Source organism: Halyomorpha halys, unplaced genomic scaffold, assembly GCF_000696795.3.
Source record: "Halyomorpha halys isolate HHAL.00 unplaced genomic scaffold, Hhal_1.1 Scaffold678.1, whole genome shotgun sequence".
NCBI classification, from domain to species: Eukaryota; Metazoa; Arthropoda; class Insecta; order Hemiptera; family Pentatomidae; genus Halyomorpha; species Halyomorpha halys.
In genome coordinates this window covers 449,001-466,477 of record NW_027112940.1, presented here as the reverse complement: position 1 = coordinate 466,477, position 17,477 = coordinate 449,001, and the positions used below count along the sequence as shown (strand labels likewise).

General features: G+C 31.4%; 1 protein-coding gene across 7 annotated transcripts in view; it reads left to right on the top strand.

Moving 5' to 3' along the window:
• The window catches only part of Mgtor (Megator), a 42,734-nt gene that overhangs the window by 13,524 nt on the left and 11,733 nt on the right, over nt 1–17,477 (top strand). For 4 of the 7 annotated variants that reach the window (XM_014427887.3, XM_014427886.3, XM_014427885.3 and 1 more), the window contains exons 17-36: nt 554–770; nt 1,508–1,694; nt 1,774–2,056; nt 3,890–4,141; nt 4,244–4,408; nt 5,734–5,847; nt 6,026–6,234; nt 6,948–7,098; nt 7,651–7,839; nt 8,027–8,167; nt 8,509–8,677; nt 8,753–8,901; nt 9,410–9,517; nt 9,681–9,805; nt 10,883–11,033; nt 11,144–11,257; nt 11,501–11,626; nt 11,867–11,992; nt 16,668–16,921; nt 17,353–17,461. In XM_014427887.3, coding sequence (XP_014283373.1) covers nt 554–770; nt 1,508–1,694; nt 1,774–2,056; nt 3,890–4,141; nt 4,244–4,408; nt 5,734–5,847; nt 6,026–6,234; nt 6,948–7,098; nt 7,651–7,839; nt 8,027–8,167; nt 8,509–8,677; nt 8,753–8,901; nt 9,410–9,517; nt 9,681–9,805; nt 10,883–11,033; nt 11,144–11,257; nt 11,501–11,626; nt 11,867–11,992; nt 16,668–16,921; nt 17,353–17,461 — 3,339 coding nt within the window. The remainder of the gene's footprint in view (nt 1–553; nt 771–1,507; nt 1,695–1,773; nt 2,057–3,889; nt 4,142–4,243; nt 4,409–5,733; nt 5,848–6,025; nt 6,235–6,947; nt 7,099–7,650; nt 7,840–8,026; nt 8,168–8,508; nt 8,678–8,752; nt 8,902–9,409; nt 9,518–9,680; nt 9,806–10,882; nt 11,034–11,143; nt 11,258–11,500; nt 11,627–11,866; nt 11,993–16,667; nt 16,922–17,352; nt 17,462–17,477) is intronic. The other 3 variants (XM_014427888.3, XM_014427889.3, XM_014427890.3) reach the window with 3 other exon arrangements.

The following is a 17,477-nucleotide window of genomic DNA, read 5'->3' as shown; positions in this document are numbered from 1 at the left end:
GATTTAAATTACCCACGATCTTGGATATGAGGTTAACTCAATTTAAAACAGTAGAACATGCTGTAACCATCTAATGTATACTCTCCTCACAGTATTGAGCAATTATATGACTTACTACTGAGTACTTGTTTACTTTATTTAATATTTATAATCTTTCTTGCTTCTGCTCTGAAGTGGATTCCATTAGGATAATCAAAAGAAAAAAATGTATTCATTTTTTATAAAACATGTTATCATATCACTTACACCTAACGATTGAAAACAACAAGGGAATAATGAGTAACAAATAGGTTATTGGCTGATGGACATAGTGGTAACATTAAAACAGGAGAAAAATTAGCTCAAATGGATCAAAATTACATGCTGTTAAATTACATGTTTAATGTGTAAATAATAGATGTTTCTATGTTCTACTGAATATTTTGTAAATTGTGGGATACCTTGTTTTTTCTCCTGTGGTCACCAATTGTAATAGTCTTTTTTGTATTTGTATAACTTTTTAAATTTTCTATTTTGTTTATTATATGTTTAGATGTATTATTTCATTTTACAGGAAGAACAAGATAGGTTAGGAAGGAGAGCTGAACTAGCTGAAGAACAGGCCAAAACAGCCAAAGTACGCTTGGAAGAAGTAAAATCAGAAAGTGCTCGATTACAAAAACAATTAGATGAAGCCAGGGAGGAGGTGAAAGAAAGAGAGGCCAGACTTGAATCTATGTCTACCGAGCTAACTTCTGCCATTACTAAGAGTCAACCAATCCTAGACAGAGGTTCGTAATTATTTAGTTTTACTGTCTGAAGTACTATCTTTCTTGTTGAGAAACTATTTTACAAATTTCTTCATTTTTTTATATTAGGAATCAAATCTAGAATCTTTTTCTTTTGATATAAATATTTTATTATCTACTATAAAATTAACATTATATTAAGCAAACCACGCTTCGTTTTCAGTTCTGAGTATGCCACTCATTCCATTATTACTTCCTGTTCTTTTGCATCCTTCAATACTCCTCCCCATGTTACTCTTCTTTTTCTTCAAGTATAATATCAATATTATTAATTTCTTATCAGAAATATTTTTATATTTTACTTAGTCTACTTGATATCAGTGCTTAGGGTTGTAATATACTTTCTGTAATAAAAACTGTCTCAGCTGAAATGTTAATTGTGCTGTTTTCATAAAAATAGTAATATTGCAGTAATCATGAGAGCATAAAACCTGGCTTAAGTTTTAAAGTACTGTTCTAACTTCTTAGTAGTAGTCTGAACTAGCACCCTACTATAATTTAAAAGTGTAATCTTTAGTGCTTGAACATTTACCCCACTGAATTCATCTATCTGTTATCATGACAAACAAGTCTAATGTATGTATGTATACATTTTTATATATATTTAAATAGCTGCTTTTAGTTTATTATTTTGTTTCAACAATCTTGTTTGTTAAAGAATATAATAAGTGTTTTGTTTGTTTTTATGTTCTGATATATCTTAGTAAATTTATGTTTAGAAAATCGAATTAAAGAGCTTGAAGCAGCTGTGAGGGAAAGAGAAGCAGATGTAGCAGGTCTGAATGAACAGCTGGCTGTTGCGAAGAGAACTATCAATGATCTTTCTGAAGTGTCACAGAGTATTGAAAAGCAATTGGCTGAAGTCACCGAGCAATATGAAGAATATAAGAAGGAATCTGAAACGAGGTATCTCTTCAACATTTTCAATTTTACAAATTTTATGTTTAATGAGGGTGTTTTTTAATTTTTTTTTTTTAAATTATAGCATTAACGAATTGAAAAAGTCTGAAACAGAATTAAAAGCATTGGTTAGCCAATTGGAAATGAAACTCAAAACTTCTAGTGCTGCTGAGGCAGAAATGCGGGCTGAGCGTGAAGCTGAGCTAGCATCTTTGAGATCACGCTGTGATAACTTGAGCAAATCGTTAGAGGAAGCCAAAACCCGTGTGACAGAGGCTGAGGCTACAGCAAGTTCAGCTGAAGCAGCTGCAAAGGAACAAGCTGAGAGGGTAGCCTCTGAAGCTACTCATGCTTCTCAGTTGATTCAGGTATGATCTCTTTTAGTATGTATGATATTTTGGTGGATAGTGTATACTCTAGTCTTGGCAAGCATCCCAAACTTAACATTGGTTAAATGGGTAGCCTCTGAAGCTACTCATGCTTCTCAGTTGATTCAGGTATGATCTCTTTTAGTATGTATGATATTTTGGTGGATAGTGTATACTCTAGTCTTGGCAAGCATCCCAAACTTTCTGATCGATGCTTGATAGCTTTTATAAATCTTAAAATTCTCAACAAATTGATTGATGCGCATAGTTCAGGGTTTATAATACATTCATACTCAAGAGGAGAAACATTATTAAAGATGTTTGCAGTTGTAAATATTTAGTTCTGTCAGTGATTACCTGGACAATATTAATATTGTTAGCTCTATGTTTGTTCTCCCCCTACATTTACTGTTGTATATAAATTGGGGCAAGTTTTCTCATCTTCTCAGGATATGGTACTTGAACGGAAGCAGTGCATTCTCCTTGATTTTTTATTTATTCTTACTCATATGTCAAGACAGGTCTGATGGAGGTCCTATGTGTACATATTTTGGTTGTGTGGCTTATGATAGTTTTTTATGTGCATCTGGTTACTTCAATGCTTCTTTGAATTTTTGTGCTAACTCCATCGTCAGTATAGAAATTCAACAGATATCTGACTGTATTACCATAACAGTATGATATCAAGATCCGACTCTGTTTTGTAGATGCATTTTGTTCTACCAAGCCTTTTTTATTAAAAAAAGTAAGACAATTTCAATTTAAAAAGCCTTGACATTACAATATACAATTATCACTCTGGCCTATGTCTAGAGTTTGTTTAACCCTAAAATGCACTGCGGGCTCTAAGGCCTATTGTACAATGTTAAAACAGGCCAGTTATCTCTGAAAATTATAAGTATTGTATCTGGATTATGGGGACCTACACAAAGTTTAGGGTCTGTAATGCAGTTTCGATCAGTAAGAAAGAACTATATATCTGGCTGCATCACATCTACATATGCGTATTCTCTGTCATGCCTTTATGGATTTGGAATCTGTGGGTTCATCACTTGTGTTACCACCTATCTCCCTGTCCATTTTCATTTCTCACATCTCTCACAATCGTGGCTGGTGAGCTTTTTGACAACTTCTGACAACTTTTGACAACTGAGATAGTTGTAGAAATGGTCCGACCTTGTCCAAAGTCGAGAAGGGCGAATCCTCCCTTCCTGAAAGAAAAATAATATGTTTATCGTTAGGGTTAATCTTTGTTCCCATAAGAATGGTAGTTCTTAAAAGCACTGTAAGAACTATCTCCTATCCCTGCAGTGGGTATTAAATACAATAGGGTGTGACTCAATGGGTTGATAAAAGATAGGTTATTTTGATATACCGTCTGCCATTCAGTCTTCCACTCCTTAGGTCCACCTTGCCTATCAAACCTGTGATAGAGATGATCAATATCAATCCTTCCCTCTGTCGTTTGTGAGTCTCTTTGGACTCTCTAGGGAGGGAGCACACCATGTGGAGGTGACAGTAGGTGTTATTAGGGATAGAGAGAACTGGGCATCCTCAAGCAGTGAGTAGGGCACTATAGTCTGGTTCATTCGTTATGAGTAGGAGAAGATACTCCTGCACACATCTTCTCTAGTGCTGCTCTTACCTTATTCATTTTCATCCCATGCCATGAGTCTATTTGAGGGTGTATATTTCTTTCCAGACGTTTATAATAGTCATATGTCTCTCTTTTTTTTTTTTTTTTTTTTTTTTTTTTTTTTTTTTTTTTTTTTTTTTTTTTTTGTTTCTTTGTCTTACCTACGTTTCTATTTTAACTATATAAATACATTTTAGGAACTTCAAACTGTGAAGAATGAACTCTCTGAAGCCAAAGCAAAAATTTTGACTGTTGAAGCGGAAAAAGAAAGATCAGTGACAGCATCAAACTTGGAATTGACTTCATATACTGAAAAACAATTAAAAATGGAACAGCAAATTAAAGAATTGGAAGAAAAAACTATAGAACTTAACAAAGTCAATGATTTACTTCATGATCAGCTTCAAGAACTGGGATTGAAAGTTTCTGTTATGGATACTTCATTATCGGTAATATTTCTATTTATTCATTTATACTTTTTTTAGAATTTCTTGAAAGATTTTACCTTTGTCTTAACATAATTTCATCATAATTTTTCTAATTGTTTCCAGACCAGTCTTGATTCATCTTCAGCTGGAAATGAATCATTAGTAAGCGATTCCTTACGTGAATCTGACAAGTTCCTGGAAGTTATGAGGCATTTGAGGAAGGAAAAAATGTCAGCCCTTTCTCAGGCAGATACTCTTAGAGGTGATAAACTTCGTTTGGAAGCTGAGGTATGTTAAAATCTTGTTTTGATCTTTTGCTTAAAGTAATCTTCCATGTTAATAATCTGTCTCTATATTTATTATTACCAGGCTTGTTTTTTTTCTTAGTATTTGGGTCATTAACACTCAAAAGGGCAATTTTGAGTTTAAATTTTCAGGAATATAAAAGCACCCTAAGTAAGCTGAAAACAATTGGGAATAATCAACTTTTTAAGAGTTTGAATGAATAAGCATTTTTAATTTTTTTTACTTTGTGGATGTTTTTTTATTAAGTTGTCGGGGTTGTCTGGTCTTAGGCGATTTCTCCAGCCTGGTATCTCTTAACAGAAGGCCCACGACAAGGCGTATTCAATTATAGTTAAGAAAGGAAGGCCGTGCCAGGGGATGAGCCCTGGACACTGACTAGGTAGAGGAGGTCTAGGTGAGAGAGTCTGAGGCAGAGTAACAGTTCTAGTTGCGGAGATGAAGCCGACGGACCAGAACTGTCATTATAGGAGCCAGCTTACTAATTGCCGAGATGAAGCGGACGGACCAGTAAGCTGATAAGGCTAGGTGCAGCTCTAGTTACTGAGATGAAGTAGACGGACTAGAGCTGTGGAGAGACGGGATCAACTATACTGGTTGCCGAGATGAAGCGGACGAACCAGTGTAACCGTTAGGAAGTAGGTTACAATCTTAGTTGCCGAGATGAAGCGGACGGACTAAGAGTGCTGGAGTAAGGGAGAGGAGATAGGCCATAGTCTATGGTGAGCATAACAAAAAACAACTCTTGAGAGAACAGATCAGCAATAAACCTTTCTATCTCGAGTAGAGTGTAAGCCACTGGTGCTCTGTCTAGAGCCGGAGAAGGCTCGACAGTTAAAGGCCTCATGTGATCGGTTATCACTGAGAGTTCACTCTTTTAGCTCTACTTGAGATAGTTCCGTAGAATCTTATTGCTCGATCTCTTTTTATTTTATAATTACATTCTTACATATTACATATTAACATATATACATTTTATACAGGAGATCGTATTTTTTATAATAATAACTTATATACAATTGTACAGCTTCTTAGATGCTTGTAGTGCTGGCCCCTAGCGGGATATAGCGGTACTTCGTGCTCGCTGACTGTTACAAAGTAAATAGTTGTTTTGTGAACATTGTTTTAATTTATAAAGTAAAGTATTTTTATTGATAAATACCTATGATATTGATTTAAGTTAAAAAAAAAAAAAGGAAAAAAAAAGAGTTATTTTATGTGTTAACCTGGAATAATCCCAAATTAAGTAATTATATCATTTAATTAAAACCTACAAGGTTAATTTAAATTCTTCTTAAATTTTTTTGCAGGTTGAAGTTCTTAGAAGGCAATTAGAAGAATCAAAAAAATTACTTGATGAAGAGAGAAGCTCTAGTGATACTCCTTCTATCACTGCTGAAAGACATGCTCAGTTATTGTCTAAGGTAATAAATAATATATACATTTTTAAAAAGTTATAATGCTATTATTATCGTTGATTATAGTTAATGATCATTAAATAAAATTTCATAATTAAGCAGGAAACATTATGGTAATACAATTACTATTGCCTGCTAGTTATTAGTGATCCATTTTAAAAGCATTATTCCCTTAATATTTCAGGTAGAAACATTGAATCAGTTGACTGAAAATAATCGAGTGTTGAATGAGGAGCGAGATAGGTTGATGGAAAGACTTAAGACAGCTGAGGCTGAGGTTTCTCGCCTTGAAAAAGAAGTTGTAGAGCCTGCTAAGAAAGAAGCTTCTGAGAGTAGTGCACTTGCTGAGCGTTACTCCACAGAAGCAGCTGCTCTAAGAGCTGAATCTCAAAGGTAAGATATATAGTTGTGATATATCATTTATTTTGAAATTATGTTTAAAATAATAAGTTCCTTTGATTTGTTCGTAAATTAACACCAATAATTTTAATTTCAATATATAAAAATTTTAAATACCTAGAGCATGAGGTATTTTGAAGAAGAGTTAAAACCAGTCACTAATTGTTAGTAAAGTTTTATTGAAATGTTTTTAACTGCGTCAGCCTGTGCCAATATACTGAAGTTGTTGAAATAAAATTGTATTTCATATAAGATTAATTTTTAGAACCATAATTAACCTTCAAATTTCTGAATATCCTTTATATAATCAATTCTTTTTTGGCGTATCTGAATAATTTGTTGCTGTTAGCTGACCATTTCAAATATACATTAATACTCTTATCTGTTTAAATACTGAAAATAAATAATTAATTGCTATTAAGCTATGATTTTTTCAATGTTATTCTATGTTATGTTATATATTGAGTTTTCTTCTTAATTTCTGCACCTAAGAAGTCTCTTCATTTGATTCCTTTTATTTCATTCAATTTATACCTTCACTTCTCAACAATTGAAATGCAATTTAATGTATATTATTTATTTAAATGAGGTATTTTATTGGCTAAGTTCTTGTATGATTTTAATGTGGTTTGTCATCACTTTTTTTTTCTGTTTATAATCTTGTTAAAGTTGTAAATATATTAGAACATTTTGAATTCTATTTCCAGATGGCAAGAACGTGCCAATCAGTTAATTGAGAGAACTAATAAGAATCCAGATGAAATTAAAAGGCTGACCCTTGAGAAAGAAAATTTAACAAGACAACTTGGCACAGAGAGAGAACAAGCTAAAACAGCCAAATCGAAACTTGAGGAGCAAGTAAGTTCTAATCTTTAATTAATTCTTGCCTATAAATGTTAAGAATGTTTTGAAATCATCTTTACTTTTAAAATTTCGGTTCAGTCATCATTGCGTCATGTCTGTCCCAAAAGGTAATATAACCGTAGTAGTGATTTTAAATATTGTACATTTTGTTTATTGGGTTAAGAACTGAATTGCCAAAAACGAATTAAAATTGATTTAGACCCAAAAAGCCAGGTAAATGGCGTTTCGAACAACCCAAAAAGTGATCTGAATGACACAGCCATTCAGTTACTATTAGTTTTATGCCACTTATTTGCATTTTTGGCATTAAATTTAGCTTACTTTCTTGCCCTAACTAATTGTTTTATTTTTTTGGCACAGCTCGTTATTGATTCTCATTCTTCATTTATATTAATAAATCATACTGTTATGGTTATATATATGTTGATTACATTAATCTTAGGTTTTAGCAAAATTACCATGTCAATATAATATGTGATGAATTGCTTTCTTGTGGTATAATCATAAAGTATGTTTTGTTTCATCTTGGTCTATTTCATTACAAAGGTAACAGAACTTCAAAATGAAAAAGAAGAACTAAAAAACAGCCAAGAGAAAGCTATCGAGAGTTTAAAGAAGGAACTGACTACTTCAAAAGAGGAAATGATCAAAACATCAGAGGAATTAGCCAAACTTAAATCCGAAATGACAGCTCAAAGTGAATCTTTGAATGACATCCGCAACAAAGAACGTCAGGTTAGTAAAGGCGTAATGGCTACTTTAGAGTAAAATGTAACTTATATTTTAGTTAATCAGAATGAAGCTTTCAGCATCTAAATAGTTCTTAGTTATTGTATCGTATATAGTATTTAATTTTTTCATTTATATATATATATATTTCTTTTTATTCCTACAAATTTTTAATTGTCTATTGTTCCTTTAGATCAGGCTAATAGCTAAAAGATATAAACAGCAATACACTGATACTTTGAAAGTTATGGAAGATGAAAGAAAAGTTAAGGTTGAAGCAGGCCCTTCAATATCCCAAGAGACTGAAGATAAAATAAAACAACTCACAGAACAGGTATTTAACTAAATTACTGAATCCTAAATAATAGATAAACAGAAAGAACGCTATAGTTATAGTCCTACCTCGATGACAGTGTTTCCCCTACCTAGGGAACCCTCATATAACTCTTAATATTTCAATTTAAACCACATTCTGAGGAAGAGTGTTACATGTTGCATAATTTTTTTAAATTAGTTTGAATTTCCTATATTAAATTGAGGATAGGACATTTCCTAATTCAACAGTTTTGATTGATAATTCCTAATTATATATAAATACATTTCTTGATTAAATTTTGTAACTAAAGATAGTTTAAAATTCATAATTTAAGAGGTTTTTATTTCATTATTTTAAAGGTTACTACCCACGAGACTGAAATAGAAAATCTCAAGAGAGAAAATGAAGCTATGAAGGTTAATTACAATGAGCGAGATGAAAGAGCAAAGCAAATTCTTAAAAATGCTCGAGCCAAAATTTTACATCTCACTGAAGACAAGAAAAAGCTCGAAGAAATTTTATCTAAAGGTTTTTATTTTCATTTCTTGTTTGTTAATAATATAAAACAATGATATATATTTTTAAAATGGTTTATACTTACAGGTGGAGAAGGTGGTGACCTGAGGCAAATTATTGCTCAACTTGAAAAAGACAAGGAGGAAGAAGTTGCAGAAAAAGAAAGGCTCCAGCGAGAACTAGAAGTAATGAACCAGAGGCTGGCGATCATGCAAAGGCAATTGGACAAGCAACAGGTTCGTGTTTTCCATTGTTGTTGTTCTGTCATCTGAAACATGTTAACCTTAAAGCCATCTATGGTTTTAAAATGGTTATTACCAAATCATTAGTGTCTGATATAATATAAAAAAATTGAACCTAATATTTTTTGAAAATAAAGAGAAAACTGAGCTTTAGATGAAATTAACTGCAACTTCCTTTTATGATTGCCTAAATATTTTATAAAATTATAGCTATCGTATTTTAATTTATTGATATGTCCAGCATTATCATTGAACACAGTTTGATTATAAATGAAATGCTCTGATTATTAAAATAAGATTGAAAGGCACACCTGTTGCAGCCTGCAAGGCCTTGTGTTGTTTACTATAACAAAGGTGATATTACTGTATTATTTTTGGGATAATGTTGAAAGAATTTTTCAATTTAAACATCAGTTTTTGGGATACTTTTATTATTTCTATTCTAGATTTTTAAATATTTGTATTTAAATTAAGGATAGAATCTCCCTTGATTGTTTAACAGGGTACAAAACCATCTGCAAACACTTCAGAAAAAGGAACAAGTGACCCACCTACTGCTAATATTAAGCCTATGTCTGGTCAATCTACCTCTGGTGTGAAACAGCCACAAGTAAGACCACTTTAACCATAGTTATTTATTTATATACATTTCATAAGTTATTTATTAAATTAGTTAAATCATGGGCAACTATTGATGTAAACATATTTTATCAATTGTTAAAATTAAATATTATTTTATTTGGGTGTTTTATTAATTTGAAACCTATTTGTAGGCTCAACATGCTGCTACCGTAACTCCATGGAGGGAAACTCCCTTCGCAAGTATAAGACCCATGTCTCCTCAGACTAGGACTGTCGTAGTACTTCCAAGCCAGACCACCTCTACTTCAAATCAACCGTATGTTGATATTTTGCTTCCTCAACTATTTAAATTAATGAAAATTTGATAATTGATCATTTTTATTAACTAAAATAACCGTTACAATGCACTAGTAGTCTGTATCATTTAGTTTTTAATTTTATTTGGTTATTTCAGAAATAATGAATTATTTACTATAAAACAAAAAAATACTTGAGTGGGAATGACAACATTCCTTCAGTGCCTATATTTGTGCTACACTATCCCTGAAGGTGAATTGTAGATACTATTTATGATCGATATTATACAGTTTATGATAGATAGACTAAGTATTTAATCTGATAAGAAGGAAAGAGGAATTTGAGCTAGAACAATTGTTTATTTAAATAAGGCTTCAGTCAGATGAATGTTATGAAAAACTGAATAAAAGGTTATGATGGATCTTGAACAAGTTGAAGTTGAATGTGATAAAAGAGTTACTTTACTTTGCCCAGTGCTCATTGATACGCATGCTGGCAGCATAATAAATTTTGCTAGTGCCTGTGATTTATGCTTTAATAAACTTTACTAGCAACTTTTATCATACCTATATTTGATGATCCCAATTTGAATTTGTTCCTCTGTAGAGAAGTCTTTTCATTCCTAAGGAAATGCTTAATGCCGAAAACTCATCGCAGTTATATTGTCCAGATTGTGTTACATGTATTTTGCATTTGTGCTAAGAGTAAATTGAAATATAAAATCAATGATTGATCAAGTTTATTTAATTTTGAACAATGGCCAAATTGAAATAACCAACAAAAAATATTTTGGTTTTTTCACATCGTATTATTAGTTAAAATTATGATTAATTATCAAATTGGGAATATAATTTATTTCCTTTAAAATATTTGTTTGCCTAAAGAGATGTTTTCTTGTGTTAACTAATGCTATTCGTAAAGCGCATCCATCATCTGAAGATGAAGTTTAAAAAAAAAAAATGAAAGTGTAATCATTGTTATATTTTATACATTTGTTGCAAAGATTTAATGAGAATCTTTAGCCAAAGTTTAGCTTATGATATAATATTGAATGTGTATAGTGAAATAGATATAATAGAGCTTTAAACCATTTCAGAGTGTTGGTGGCTCCGCAGCAGCAAGTTGTCCATACAAGTAGCACGTGTGAGGGACTTTCGTCCTCGCCAACATCATCCCATACAGATTACATGCCTGCTACAAGCTCAGCTGTCCATAATATTCATCCAGCAACAGTTATCCTTGGACAGGTTTGTTAATTGCTTTAAATAAAAATATCTGTTATTTAGGTTTTTTTAAATGATATTTAAACATTTTATTAAGTAGCAATAAATGTTTATATATTTGCATTGTTTGACAGCACATGGAAGCAGAAACTGCAAGTGAAGAAGGCCCTAGCCAGCATTCTGTTCAACCGACACAGAATACTGTGTCTATAGCTCTTGTACTTCCTCAGCCTACCACCCAGCAGCAGGTAAAATATTCAATATAAGTGCTAAGTATAGTTAGGGAAATATTGCGACTGCATTGTCAGCTCTTAAAACTAACTTTCAATAGATAAAGTAAATGTTTTCTCTCCTTTCCTCAGATATTTAAGTTTTAAGCTCTTATTTAATAGCATTCTTAACAATATATTTTTTTTTCTTAGAAGGAAAAGTGGTTACAATAATTTATTTTATGTTTTTTGTTCACCCACTATGCAATAAATGTATTGTAGGGTGAACCCGGGAATGGAGAAAGTGCAAGTGTCGTTTCTGCATCATATCAGGAACAAGTCTCCGAACTGTCGGTTTCTGGATCAAGCCACATGTCAACTCCAATAGTAGCTACTTATTACAGGCAGGTTGGTATCAATCCTTCCTGCCACCTAAACTAATCCCGGCTATTTACTTCACAATTTATTATTATTATTGGCTTGGAGAAACTGTAATTTCTTCAGAAACTGACAGCTAACAGTATTATTTAGTTTTAAATGCCACTTTAAGGTGGAGGGAGGGTTTATTAAAAGGTTAAGGGACTCAAGTGGTTTATTTTAAATTTATTAATTGCTCACCCTGAATGCCATTTTTAAAATGTATTGTAGGGTGACGCTGGGAGTGGAGAGACTGCAGGAGTTGTTTCTGCCTCAGGTCAGGAACAAGTCTCAGAACAGTCTGTTTCAGGATCAGGCCACAAGCAAGCTCCGATTGTAGCCACTTATTACAGGCAGGTTGGTAATCCTTCCTGCCATTATAGTATATGGATGGTTCTCGAAAAAAGGTTCATTTTTGAGGTCAAAATTTCGTGTGAGTGAACTGTCTCTAAAAATTTCCCAATTTCTAATGTGGCTTCTTGGGATCACGAACAACAGTATACAACACAAAATAGAGTTAAAACCACATTTTTGGGAAAAATAGCTTAGTAACCGAATCCCGAATGATTCCAAAATCAGAATGCGACCAATTTGCATGATCCTCCCATCATGTCCTTCTCAACTGGCTACTCCAACACTTTGCAGTAATGCATGCTGTTTTATTCTGTGTATTGTCAATTATAAACAGTTCACTTTTGCTCTGTAATATTACTGGGTTGCATATGATTACAAAATATACAATAAAACATATTCCACTCCATTCTATGTGAATAAACACATTTAAAAAACGATGTTCTGGAAATTCATAAGCATATATAATTGGTAGATAAATACATTTTTTTAATCATGAACACTGAGGATTTAATACAAAGTGTAAATAATTCAGGTTACTTCCAAGATGATGAAAGAAACCTGGTTATATTCGAAAAAAATAAAATTAGTCTTTTTAAATTCCTTTAATTTGATGAAAATTAAAAAAAAAACTTATATATATAAAAATAAAAGTAATACTATAATACTAAAACAATGAAGTAAAAATGGTAATCAAAATAACAAACGTGCAAAAAAATAAATAAATAATAAGATTATTATATTACAAGTTATTGTAACGTTGTATAAATTGTAGTAACGTTTGATTTTCTAACTTTTAAAATTATGGTAGAGGAGAAAAAAAAACTGAAATGGAATAATCCAGTAACTATAATGTTGTTTGATGAATAACCTACAACAGTCAACTAATGTTGTTTTATAAATTCAATTTCTTCTCATATCCCTCAACCATTGTTAATCTAGTGATTACAGATCCTGGTGTTTTTTTAGTCCTGCCATGCTTAAGCAGTGTTTCCTAAATAAGTTATTACTTAGACTGTATGAATTCTTTTTGTTAAGAGGTTAAGGAATAAAATATATCAATAGTACACGGTAAGACAAATTTTCAAATAAGTTATTTAGATCACCCAATTCTTTTTAAATAATTATGAATGAATTGCTGAAGAAAGCTTACTTTTATTTCTATAAGGTTTTTCAAAATCAAGAATATATTCGAGGTAATTGAACAGAGGTTTTAAAGAAAGTAGATTTCGTTACTGGAGGTGGTAATGATACTGATGGGTTTTGAGAGAACAAAAAATAATGTAGGCAAATTTTCTTTGAAAATTATAAACGGGGAACAGAAGAACGTAATAAAAACAAAAGAAAAAATAATAGACATCTATTTGAAAGATAACTCTAGTATCACATTTTTTAAAATCAACTAAATAATATATTCTCAAACCGATTCAACCTGAAAATAAGTTCATTAGCTTCCATGGTAAGAAAAATAAACAATGAAAACCTGCAAGTAAAAAAAAAAAAATTAAAATCACCTCAGTGGTTAATTTCTTGAGAAAGATTTATTTTCTATTAAATACAAAAATGTTTTTGCCTTTCACAGTTATCACGTTGGTTTCATGAAATTCTCTCTTGGAGATTCACAATTGAAAATATTGATAGATGTGCTGAGATATTTTCCAGTAATAAACTTTCGAATAAGTCATTGTTTTATGAGCTGCATTTAAAATAATTATGAATTTATTTCTGATACAAGCGTACTATTAACTTTTAGTTTTGATAGTTTTTATTATGCAAAGAACTTATCCCGAGTTCACAGAAGAGAAGTTTTAACTGAAACTAATATTGTGAAATTCCATTTTTATGATAATTGGGGGATTCTAGACAGCAAAAAAAGGAATTCAATTGTAGGAAATAAATTATTTCTTTTAATGAATACTATAAACAGACATGAAAAGAACATAATAAAAGAAAAAAAAATGATATGATGCATTCTTTACGATTAAATATCCCAGTTTCATTATGTTCGACTTTTTTTTTTTTTGAAAATCATCCATATACTGGCTATAATTATTACATTGTATGTTATAAATTATGTATAATTAATACATTGTATGTTTGCCTTTAAAGCTTCTGATCGATCTTGAAACTTTTAAATATCTTGCTGATAAATTAGTTGTTTTGTTTTTTGAGACAGTTGTAGAAATGTAATTTTGCCTATCTGCAGAGCATAGCATTCCTGCTACAAGAATCATTGTGGACATTAAAAGATAATATCCACGATTAGTTTGAAAGCTTCATTCAACTTATTTAATCTTTGATTAAAAAAAATAAAAGTTTTAATAATTTGTTATTTTCTTTTTATAATAGACGAAACATCCATTGACCCTGCAATTTTTAATTATGATTTCAAATTTGGGTTGTTTTTGTTTTAAGTATTGGAAATCCTGTGTTCCTATTTAGATGACAAAAGTGTTGCCAATTAGGAAAATTAATATGTCATATTTCTTTCATTTATATCTGTTATATGAGTGAAAATATTTGTTATGCACCTTTTTTGAGGTTTGTTTGTGATAAATCCTCGTTTGTTGTTAGAACTTGATATAAATTTAATATAATGGTAATATGATTAATCTCTTCTATTTGGCTGTTTTGTCATTCTTCTGCTGCTGCCTCTGAAAATTTGATATGAAATGACAATCTGTAGATGATAGAACCAGCTCAATGAAGTTGGTTCTATGCTTAATAGGATTGTACAACTGTTATTCCATTTCAAAGATCTTTAGACATAAAAAATCTGTTTACATTATTACATCATTGCTTTGTCTTACATTTAATGGATGGTTGGAAGATCTTATCTCAATGTAACAACAAAACTCTTTTACGAGTTTAAAACTTTAGTGCAATGCAGAAAGAACCAAATTATACATAGACGATAAATTTAGGAATCTGTTGATACTATGACTCGAAATAAAACTTTCATGAGTCGAGAATCTGAATCATCTTGGCTTTTCAGTTGGTTAAACACTAAATCTGCTACTCTTGATCCAGGTACTAAACAAGTATCGATGCATTTTTTAAGTATTTATTAGTAGAATTACTGTTTGATGGCTTTGTATAAATTTATTTGATGCATGTGTTGAAAAGCTTTTGGCTTTTAAATGTTATATATTTGTCTTTACTGTATGTAGATTCTCTGTTTCAAGGAATGGATGCATTTTTGTATAATAATATGCCTGCATTTTATTTTTTTAACTTAGTTTCTAACTATGAAACATTCATTGCTCCTAATAATAATCATATCCTCTTTTATTTATTTATGTTTCTATTTCACCATTCCTGACTGATTTCACTTATTTGGGAAATCTGGAACTGCTAACAGTTTTTCCAAAGTATATATACCTCCATTATCACTCACTAAAGGTGGAGCTCCTAAAAAATCTTTTTAAAACATACTTCCTTTTCAAGTGAAATCATTCAGGAGTCATTATTTAGATTGTTTTGTAAGCTGACGTTTGCCCTACTTAGTAAGAAAACAGTATGATTCCATTTGAAAAAGTTATAAGTTACTGCATTTATAATAAGTTTATCATTTTCTTGGACCAAATTTTATAATTTTTATCAATACATTACAGATAAGATAAACTTCGTATTTATTGTTTTAAATTAAATTTAAACTTCAAAAAATTAGAATCAGTTTTTCTAATCATAGTGACGTGCAAATGACTTTTTGAAATATACTGTGTTCATACAATAAGTAATTGAGCTATCTAAGAATGCATCAATAAGACCTGTATAAAGCATGTATTTTTGTATAAATACATCCAAAGTATTCTATTTAAAACAAGTTTTACACCTTAAAAATTAACTACAACATAATCTGATAATGGCTAAAAAAGATTTATTAAAAAAAAAATTAAATTGTCTTATGAAGTAATTTGAAGCTCAATGAGTAAGTTTTTTGTTCTTCAGGGCCAGATGTGGAATTAAGTAGTGGCAGATACTTATTTAATCTGTTAAAGCAACCGTGGGATCAGGAGACGACCCTCCTTGGGTAAAGGAGTTGAGCGTGATCCTGACCAAATTTATCGGATTTCTATTAACTAATCCTGGCTAGTGCTGGGCCAGAATGTATCCTGCATTCTTTATAACTGATCACTATTAAATTCTCGATCAATAGTTAGTTCAACCTTGTGGAATGAATTTATTAAGAAGAAGTATTCCTTTTTAATTTTAAAATATGGAGAGAATTGTGTTTTTTTTCATTTTGTCCTTGCGAACGGATTGAATTGTTCTAGAAAAAATAATAGGTCATTTTTATGGCTCACCCAATTACATAGACAAAATTAATTTCAGCAGCTTTTTGAAATCATTTGATTTTTTTATATTTCTAATTAATTTATTAATTGACATCCAATAGATTTTGAACATTTGTTGAGGTTTAGTCCCCATAATATATTTCTTGTACTTAAATTATTGCAGTTGTTGATTCCTGAATCTTTTCTTCTATCTCAACATCTTTGATGAACATTTAGTCAAGTAACTTGTTCTGTCATTAGATTGTTTCCATTTACGTATCCTTTGATTATTTGTGGATAGGTTTTACAATGAGTAATTATAATCACTGAGTACAATCTTTTTCATGATTAGTTTGTGAAAAATTCTGTGCTGAAACATTTCTGATATAAAATTTTGTTAACAGTCCCAGGTTGAAGAATCGGGGCTATCTGTTGCAAGTAGCGGGCAGGGAGGAGTTGGTAGCGGCAGCAGCAGTAGCCAACAGGCAGCCAGTAGCACAACCAGCACCAGGCAGGGGGGGCAGGGGAGTAGCAAGCGACCAGCGCCTGCCAGTGACGAGCAGAGCAAGCACACCACTCCGGCCAAGAGGACGAGGCTCACACCTGCTGCTACTAGTGCGACTACTGCAGCCACCACTGAGGGTGAAATGCTTCTCAGGTATTTGCTTTCATAAAACATAGTATTTATAAACATTAATATAAAAGAATTATATAGTTTTAATCAATGCAAATGTTTGTAGTAAGAAATATGCAGTTGTTTATGGTTGCATATCTTATATTTATTTTTAATAATTTGCTGTTTTAAGACTAAAATATTTTAAATTTTCTTATATGAATACCAGAAATCTATGAATAAAATAACTTTTTTGTTATCGCCATTTGTGGTATACTTTTTGTCATCAATTAGTCACTCGGTTTTATAATTTTAGCCATAGCCATTCGATAACCTATTTTCAATTTTTTTCATTTTGTTCTTATCCATTTTTTGGTAATTATTTCTGATTCAGATCTTGATATACAGTTAATGTTCTTGGACATTGATCTATTAGTCAGTAATTAAGTTTTGATCTCACAATGATAATGTTCCAGATCTGATGGGCTGGAAGTTGAATATCAAGTTCCAACTAGCAGCCAGAGAGATCAGGAAGATGATATCCTTGTAATAAGTGATGAGGATGATGACATGCCAGATGATGGGGTGAGTGTAGATAAGT